The 9,293-nt window shown below is 43.5% G+C and overlaps 1 protein-coding gene across 2 annotated transcripts; it reads right to left on the bottom strand.

Moving 5' to 3' along the window:
• Positions 1 to 2,801: 2,801 nt before the first annotated feature.
• rnf181 (ring finger protein 181) lies at positions 2,802 to 8,000 on the bottom strand. 2 transcript variants are annotated; one of them, XM_056601753.1, is made up of 6 exons: positions 7,957 to 8,000; positions 7,153 to 7,254; positions 6,925 to 7,058; positions 6,500 to 6,615; positions 6,096 to 6,170; positions 2,802 to 4,572 (listed from the first exon to the last, which is right to left on the bottom strand). In XM_056601753.1, the coding sequence occupies exons 2-6, from the start codon at positions 7,236 to 7,238 to the stop codon at positions 4,513 to 4,515; spliced, it is 471 nt and encodes a 156-aa protein (XP_056457728.1). In that variant the 5' UTR covers positions 7,239 to 7,254; positions 7,957 to 8,000; the 3' UTR covers positions 2,802 to 4,512. The 2 variants fall into 2 exon arrangements, with proteins under 2 accessions (XP_056457728.1, XP_056457729.1); XM_056601754.1 differs by lacking the exon at positions 7,957 to 8,000 and adding an exon at positions 7,863 to 7,945.
• Between the last annotated feature and the right edge of the window lie 1,293 nt (positions 8,001 to 9,293).

Here is a 9,293-nt window from a genome sequence, read left to right as displayed (position 1 = left end):
GGTCCTCGTTTCCATCAGAGTTGCTGCAGTTCTTCCATGCTGCTTCCACAGTGAGCAGAGGACACTTCCCAGTGTGGTGGTCGGTGCTGTAGCGGTCCGCAGCGTTAGTTCGATCCCATAGATAAACCACTCAACACAAACTACCACTTCCATCAGCAAATCCACATTAACCTCCAGCGGTAAAACATGTACAATAGAGGGGCGAGAACAGACGACAGGAGGAGATGGGGAGAGTGTAACATGTGCAGTGCTCATGAAGGAAGTACCCCGCGTTACTCACTGCGTGGGTCCCGGTGGCGGGGGGTCCACGTCGGTGGCCACGATGTCCGGATTGTTCAGCCCACACAATCCAACGCAAAATAAACGATTAACATCCGTCACGGTGGGGGCGCTTTATGAGGAGAGGCGGGGGAGACGCAGCTGAAATCAATTAAGAACTAGTGACCTCCAGAAGAACGTGATTGGTTGTGAGCGAGAAGCTCGAGAAGCTCGAGACGAGAGACAGCAAAGGCCTGCGTATTGGTTAGAGCAGGGATGGGCAACTGGCGGCCCATGGCCTTTCTTTCTCGCAAATGGCCTTTCTTTCTTTGCGTTCCTTTCTCGCAAACTGAGAAAGGAACGCAAAAACCCAGCATATAGCCACCACTATCCAATAGAGGGCGCAGTTACACAACAAATAAATCTCCCAATACCTAAAAACTACTACATGAACAATGCAAGATTTTGGTGAAATAAAACTCTCATAACCACAAAATATAAACTGAAAGGATACACAAATATTTGTCATTCTTTAATCTGTTACATATGCATGTAACTTTAGATACAGCTTGTTGTAGTAAAGGCTGCATGGAGGGATAACACATTTAGGCTAGCTTGTTGACTAGTTGCACTACTTGACAAACAAATCAAGAAGCACAGACGTCCATGGTAAACATTAAGGTCGGGATTGAAATAAGTCTCTAGCTTACACACTGCCAGAGGCAGTTCTTGACCAGAGACGATACCTTTTTGAAACCAGACCGAGTCATTATTCACATGATGCTGAACCAATTAGTTCCCCAGACGCTCTTGATTTATTTGTTCCCATGCCAAGATGTCTTTCAAACAATAAACTGTATTGTTGACTGTGTTGTGGAAGGAACTCACTTCTCAATACAACTTGCTGTGGAAGCATTTGGAACAATGGGCCTAATTCACCCAGTGGCCATCTTGGATCAAAACACTAACTGGCATATTGCTTACAAAGATTACAGTATCCATCCATCCATAAATACATCCATCCATACACTTTAACAAGACACGAGATACAATTAAGTATTTGTTGATTCATTAAAATGGCTCCTATCCTGGTTGTCATTTCCTAAGGTAAATACTAAGTAATAAGTAGCAAGTAACAGTCAGACAAATTAAATAACATGTGTAGCAGTAGTTCTCTGTTAACGTTCAAACTACATTCCTAGGCTGTATAGCTGGTCGAGATTAAACAAGGGTGTCTGTTGTTGTTCCACTCAAGGGCACCCTGACACTTGCCCACTTGACCTTCGGTCTATCAAGTATCAACACATTGACCTCACCACATTCCATGTATCCAAACGGCCAGCATGTGATTCGACAGACGGCTGTGTGAGTTGTTGCTGGTCAGAGACGCCTCTCTGAGTGTGTCGAAGGCCCTGGCCCGACCCATGGTGGGGGGGAAGCACCCACACGGAGTGAACGGGGGCTTATCACCCGTGACTGCAAAGCTCAAGTCTGCTAGTGCTCAGTGTTGTGGATCATGCATCACGTAGTCGAGATGACAGGGACCCCATGGTGGTCTGCAGATCAGCCACGACTCTCATATGCATACATTACGTTATGCGTTACTACGTATGAACCAGGGATGGAAATTGGGAATTGTGAATGGTGAATTGTGTCACTTCACCCGCCACTGTGTCGGGTAATACTTTCCAGTCAGGTCCGATCAAATTTACATATTTAATACATTCATCATACGGCGCTGTACAGTTCCACAACCATTACTGTCAACATCCGGCCCCCTTCTTCTTCTACGCCTCTCTTGCTGAACTGCGACTGTCAACATCCGGGATAATATACCTGTAACCATGGACATGCCTATAACAGGGCTCTCAAGTCTCACGCATTCGGCGTAACGCGCAATTCGGAAGAAGACGATGGGTGTGTCGAATAGACGTCGTCATTGTCTTGCCGTCCCTCCCCATTCTGTGATTGGTTCCCCATCTCAGGCGAAAATCGGATCCATGGAATCCAGGATGCCTCGCAGCGTGAAATGAAATCGCGCACAAGGCAGCATGGCTATAGCCAGGCTATTTCGGAGGCAGGACACATTAAGAATTCCATTAAAAAATTAACAGACGTGACAGTGACGTGAATTGTCGGGCTGGCTGAAATCTGAAAGGGGTTCTGGAAGTGTCCATGGTAAGATTTGTGCAACCAACGAGAGAGAGGTATGATCAGTTAAGCATGACGAAGGAGAAGTGTATGGAAGTAAATCTTTGCCATCGGATTTGGAAAATAAAAAGCCATTGAATTCTGAGCACTGAATATTTATGCATTGAAATTACGTATCTGGATTTGAATTTCAACGTAATCAACGTCCCCACATTGAATTTTTTGATGTTGAATCTTTGATTTTGAATTTTTAACATTGAAAAATAAAGCTGAATAGGAGTTCAATTCAAATCCAGATACGTTATTTCAATGCATAGATATTCGATGGCTTTTTATTTTCAAAATCCGATGGCACAGAATTAATTGTCTTCCATAGAAATGACTCAAACATTTTGTGGTTGAGAGGGCGTATCTGTTTCCACCATATATGTTTCTACAGGAAAAAATCTGTGTGGGGGTGGGGGAATCTAGAGCTAGAAGCTAAAATATTCAGTTTCTATTGTCATACCAAATGGATATGTTTAACAAAAAAACAAGGAATTGAAAGCTACTTACAATAGGCCTAGGCTACATTAATTTCCCATGATGGCAGCAATGTTCCACTTTCAGCTTGAATTCACCGGTACATCAAAACCACGTCTCTTCTTTGGATTTCAGTTCCCTTCATTTATTCACACAGTTCAGCAGCGGCATTCATTCAGAATCAGAGCCCACATTAAAGCTGCATTTAGGGCGACTATCACTAGCCAGCAGAAAAATAGATGCGCTATAAATGGTTTTGTATATAGCAGTCAGGAACATGGGCATAGTTGTGGAAGTGCTGGTGTTAGAAAAATGTGCTGCACATCGACTGTATAAATGTAGATTATTCATCACAAGAATTTTAATTCAGAAATCGAATAGGCTAATAAAATCTGAATTGTGAGAAAATTCAGCATTCTGATAATATAGTAAGAATACTTGGATAAAATCCGAATTCTGATAATTAAAACCAGCATTAAAGGTTCATTTAAGAAGGTTCTCACCAGTCATTTGTCGCCTGGTCGCGGTGTTGAGTTTTTTTTAAAGTAGTTCACTAGTCGTAGCGCGCAATAATTTGCAGTGTCAGAATTCTGAGAATTTCGTCAGCACTGAGATTTCTCAGAATTCTCTGACACTGCAAATTAAAGGGCTACTACTAGCGAACTACTTTCAGCGTGACTGGAGAGAACTTGATGCTAGATTTGCATGAACGCTTTTGTGTGAATTAGTTTGGTTCGCTTTCATGGAAGCCGGAAGTGGGAGATTCCTGGGGCTTGCCCCATGAATTCAACCCATGCACACGCTCACACGCCACACTTCGTATTTCTCACGCAGAGAAATTACCAGGATAGCGCCCACCAATTTGGGCCGCTATTTAACAGTGTTACAGGTAGGGATCAAATGCATTTCCCGTACGTAGGGTAGGCCTGACCATGACAGAACATCAGCCTGAAGATTTATCATTTATTTCATGTCAGAAACGAAGCACAAGAAGCTGAAAGGTGGATACACGTGGTAGGCGTGGCGGTGTGGGTTTGGATGGTGGAGAACCCTACAGTGGACAGACATCAGTGATCACACTTTTTTTTTAATATATATATATCACACTTCCATTAATAGATATAGATATATGTGCACCCAATCCAATGGAGCGAGTGATGCTGATAATAAACCCAGGAAAGTATCAATACACTTCTTCATTTTCAAACGCATACAACCATATAATGCCTGAGTGGTAATCTTTCAAAAATCTTCGGGGAACAACGTAAAAATGTTTCCATATTTAGACAATATTGGTTAATAATATAGTCATCATTAAAACTATAAAAGGGTGCGGGGGGAAGGCAGAGGGGATGATGAACGTGCCCGTTCAGTACTCAGTAGTCCGGATTGATGGGTTGGTGGTGGAATGTGCGTGCAGCCCGTATTACAGCCCGTATCTCGATGCTAAATCAGTTCATTCTTTGTTTGAAAGGAAAATTCCGTCCCGCATCCCCGGATAAGAAACACCAAACCAAAACAGAGCGGGGGGGAGGAGCGCCGGACCCACAATGCATTGCAGCCCCAAGGTGTGGAGAGGTGTCATGTGTACATGGCTCCATGTAGGTCCTCAAGTCTGTGGTCCCTCTGCCTCCTCCTCGCCTGAAAGACACACAGAGTCCGGTTGGTCAAGGGCCCACACTTTACCATCAGGTTAAGAGCACCAATTTTACCACCTGATTACAGAGCCCCCATTTTACCACCTGGTTACAGAGTCCCCATTTTACCACCTGGTTAAGAGCACCCATTTTACCACCAGGTTATAGAGCACCCATTTTACCACCAGGTTAAGGTTAAAGGTCCACAACTGCAGATAGAAATGGGGTTCAATTACCACACGTTTTGGATTCCTAAGCTTCTCTGTACTCCAGCTGTTATGCACAGACCACTTTCAGTTTGTTTCTTTGTTTTGAAGCTAATCCAAAGTTTTTGATGGAGTGCTTTCAATGCATCTTCCAAGTCTTATGTAACCCTGGTGGTAAACTAGAGGACGAGTAGAGAGTAATCCGGCTGAAGGGTTCGTGGTGGAATGTGTGGGTTAGGGGGTTTAAGGGTTAAGGGTTAAAGGACCAGAACTCTCTACAACTGTTGAGAGAAACGGGGTTCAATTACCACACGTTTGTGATTACTACGCTTCTCTGCACTCCATCTGTTTTGCACAGACCACTCTCAGTTCATTTCTTTGTTTTGAAGCTGATCCAAAGTATTTGATGGAGTGCTTGCATTTCATCTTCCGAGTCTCTTGGGAATGTTAGCCGATGACCGTTTGACCAATGGTTGACCGTATCAACATTAACCGATCAATCTTGTCGTTTGTCGGTTAAATTTTTCTTTTGGGGTCAGTGTGGTATGTGTGTTGGTTTCACTTCACACAAAAAGATAATCAGATGAGGTGACTTATTGGAAGTTGGACGTACACCGCGTCTCTAGTCCACTGTTTAATTTCTCCTCAAGTCTTAATTATTCCCGCATGCGAGCGGCGGAGAATATGATTTCTATATTATTATGGACAGTAGACTAAACGCTATAAGACCACAGTTAGCCATCTCATTGCAAGATCTTTTTGTGTGAAGAGAAAAAAATTATCCCTCACACTCAATTTTTCCGTCTCCTCGAAACTGAACAAGCGGCGTCTCTTCGGAGCTGTCATTTTCTTAAATGAGCTGCGGCAATGTTTCAAATGAGCTCCTAACGCTGCCCTCTTCCGATTGGCCCCTGGGGAATCCCGCGCAGGGTCTTAATCAGGTCCGCGGCATCTCAGACCATTGTGGGCGTTGGAGCCCGCTCTCTACACACGGTCGACTTGCAGTAATCATGCCTCGTGGTTCAATTCAAACACAGGTCGTGCCGCGGTTAGAGCCACTGCCTCTCGCTTGGAGAGTGTGTGTGTGTGTGAGAGTCGGAGGCAGAACGGGAGAGAGATAAGCAGAGTTACGAAATAGCAGGCGACTGGCACGGCTCGAAATGGCTGTTATTTCAAATAGCACATTTTAATCTGGTCGGTTAACCGGAATGAGGCTCGGTGGTCGGTCAAGAATATTTTACATTTTTCGCCATCCCGTTTCAAAACACCACAACGTCGACCAAAGAACAATTTCAGAGCAAACTAAACCAGGACGACCTACCTTGTCCTTCTTGAACTCCTCGTACTCCGGGTTGTCTGTGGGCAGCTCCAGACGACACAGCGGACACGAGTTGGTCTGCGATCGGAAACAACAGACTCCAAAACGTGAAAATTGGCAATAGCACATACACACACAGCAGTGGCGGAGATGAGGTCATAGAGGTGATGATGAGGTAGTGGTCGTGGAGGTAATGAGGTCATTATGACGTTTTAGAGGTCAAGATGATGTTTAAGAAGTCATGAGGAGGTCTTTAAGGTGGCAAGGATGAGGTTGTTAAGGTCGTGAGGATGATGGCAGGGTGACATTGTAGAGGTCATGATGAGGTTCTGAAGGTCGTAAGGATGAGGTCGTGAGGATGATGCCATGAGGGGATGGTGTGACGGGGATGAAGAGGAGGAGCTCACCTTCCCCAGCCAGGGCAGGATGCAGCCCGAGTGGAAGAAGTGTTTGCAGGGCATCTGTCGCACCGCCTCTTGTTCCTCAAACTCCAGCAGACACACAGGACATTTCAGACCTCTGTCTGTCAGAACGTCAACACAGCCAGGCTCAATCACTCAGAACGCAGGAGGTTCACACTCAGCTCCCCTTTCTTCAGCAGGCCATCGATGTCCAACCATCCTAACAATCTCTACCCTTCAAATGATTCTGTGATCCTATTCATTTTATCATTAAACTGTAAGAGGTTAAACGATGAGGCTTAAGAGCACTTTCTATAATCAGCAGCAAGAGCCAATCTGTCCTCCCCCCACTCATACAGTAGATAATATAGAAATATATGAGCAGGTCGTTGGTTAGCAGGTCAGGGGGGCTGCAGCGCTGCTGGGCTCACCTGCTTGCTCGGGGGAGACGACCACCACACACAGGGTCCGGACCGCGGCGGCGGCGGCCGGCGGGGGCAGGCGCTGGTCCCAGTCCGACAGGTCGAAGGCGTCCGAGTCGATGTCCAGGCCCTGCATCAGAGACCTGGGCGGGAGGGTCAGACAGGCGTTTGAGGAGGACGTTGGGTGTCATTCTTTTAACAAGGGGGATGTGATGGGTTCACGTCGTCTGTCGTCACCTGGCCAGCTCCAGGAGGGCATTCTGACGGTACTGCTCCTCTGGGTTGGTGGGTTCACAGTCGTGCTCGTCAAAGTAGGACGCCATCGTCCTCGCGCCAATCCTACAAGAATCGAGCATTATGATGAGTGAATTACGGTCTGAAGATATGCGCATTATGGATAAGTACATGGTATACAAGTATACTAAGGTTTGAAGATACAAGCATTATGAATGAGTACATGGTATATAAGTATACTAAGGTTTGGAGATACGAGCATTAGGAATAGGTACACGGTATACATGTATACTAAGGTTTGGAGATACAAGCATTATGAATGAGTACATGGTATATAAGTATACTAAGGTTTGAAAATAAAATAATTATAGATAGATATATGTTTATGTATAATAATTTTTGAACACTCATTAAAAATAAATATATGTTGTGAAAGTATACTTATATTTGAAGACATAAAAACTATAGGTATCAAAGAAAGAAAACCTGACAACACTTTTAGTCGGCCCAAAAACGGTATTGAACGAGACAGCCTATTATGACACCACTTGGGATGTAATTAGGCAGTAGTTATTAATATAATATTCGTTTATACAATTGATAAAAACATTGGATTGAAAACAGCCAAATGAAGCTAAAGGATAAGAGAGGCTGTGGATATCCACCGACAGGCGCGGACTCGGTTCATTAAAACATAAATTAGGTTTAGTAACGATTCATAAGGAAGAGAGGTCGTTAGACCACGAAGTACGACGAATATCAGAGGATTGGTTCGTAAACCGGGCAAACTAAACGGTTGACACTTACCCTAGCTTAGCAATGCTAACCCACGTCACGCTTCCGGGTATGACGTTTAGGACCACATGACCACTAAAGTCACTGAAGTCATACGTTGCATTTCTAGAATTATTTTAACATTTCTACTTTGTTTCTTTGTTTTATTGTTGACGTTTTTTGTCTTCAAACATCAGTTTACTTATATAAATATACTTATTTAGAATTATTTTAACATTTCTACTTGTTTTCTTTGTTTTATTTTGGAGGTTTTTTATTCTTATTCAAAACGGTCTCTTTATTTTATCCTGTGACATCCTAATCCTCCACATGGCCTCAATCAAGTAGGAATCTCATCTTATCAGATCCTTCAAGAGAATCCAGGAATGAAAACGGCTAGTGAGCAGAGGGAGAGGTTGGTTCATTCTCGTTTAGCTTTGATTCGTAGTTTAAAACCAGGAAGGTCAAACGTTTAGTATTTTACAACAAGCCAAATAAACTAAATTCATTGCTTCTGACTACTTGCCTATGTTTGTAGTGGATGATTAACTGGGCTGTCAAACCACAAACCCAACAGACATAACCCTTATTGTAAATACTGTGATGTCTACGTAAGTCATTTGAAGGAAGGAACACATACATGTTTATTGTGTAAACAGCTTCTTCCTAGCAGCACTGTGAACGACACTGAATAATTCAGTAGATATTCAGGGTGCACAGTGGTGCATTGCACTCTCTCTCCAGCAGGCGGCGCTATATAGATCCCTAACTAAAGCATTACTTAGTGTAGTACAGTACGCTAACTAATGCTTTATTTGAATCTATACATATATTTAAATAGATAGCCTGCACTATAATTAACCGTTGCTGGTACCACTACCACTCATGCTACTTATTTGAACATATTTTTATTTTTACTATCTTATTTAGTTGATCTTGTATTGTTGCTGCTATGCGTCTGTTGAGGAACGAAGCCTCGGAATTGTACTCTTGTGTAGGCCTACTTCCACAATAAGACGTAAGAATAATAATTCTGATTCTGATTTAATGTATGATAAAAAACGTAGAGAGTGACGTGTATGCTGCTATAGCAGTAGGTGGTGAATTTTGAAAAGGCTGTTTGTTGGGAAACTCCTTGTCGTTCGATGATGTAAGGATGAGATCTTTAGCCATCGGTAATTGGGTTACACTCCGCCTGTTCTCCAAGTCCAGCACGGAGAGACAACGCCTGAATACAGACAGCAGCACCAGGGACCGACCCTGAATGGGGTCGTTGGGTTTGGAATGGATTGTACCTCATACTGGATTACTAATATCTAAATGTAGCCTATTGCTTTATGATGATAATACTAATAATATAATACTAATAT

This window comes from Gadus chalcogrammus, chromosome 11 (genome assembly GCF_026213295.1).
Source record: "Gadus chalcogrammus isolate NIFS_2021 chromosome 11, NIFS_Gcha_1.0, whole genome shotgun sequence".
NCBI classification, from domain to species: Eukaryota; Metazoa; Chordata; class Actinopteri; order Gadiformes; family Gadidae; genus Gadus; species Gadus chalcogrammus.
Note: the sequence above shows the minus strand (reverse complement) of the source record. Positions and strands in the feature narration are given on the sequence as shown.

Excerpts from the sequence above, each read along its gene's own strand:
- rnf181 (XM_056601753.1), bottom strand. The coding sequence starts at position 7,238 with ATGGCGTCCTACTTTGACGAGCACGACTGTGAACCCACCAACCCAGAG. Across the intron at positions 7,059-7,152 it reads GCCCTCCTGGAGCTGGCCAG|GTCTCTGATGCAGGGCCTGG; the intron begins GTGACGACAGAC and ends CCTCCCGCCCAG. Across the intron at positions 4,573-6,095 it reads AGGAGTTCAAGAAGGACAAG|GCGAGGAGGAGGCAGAGGGA; the intron begins GTAGGTCGTCCT and ends TGTGTCTTTCAG.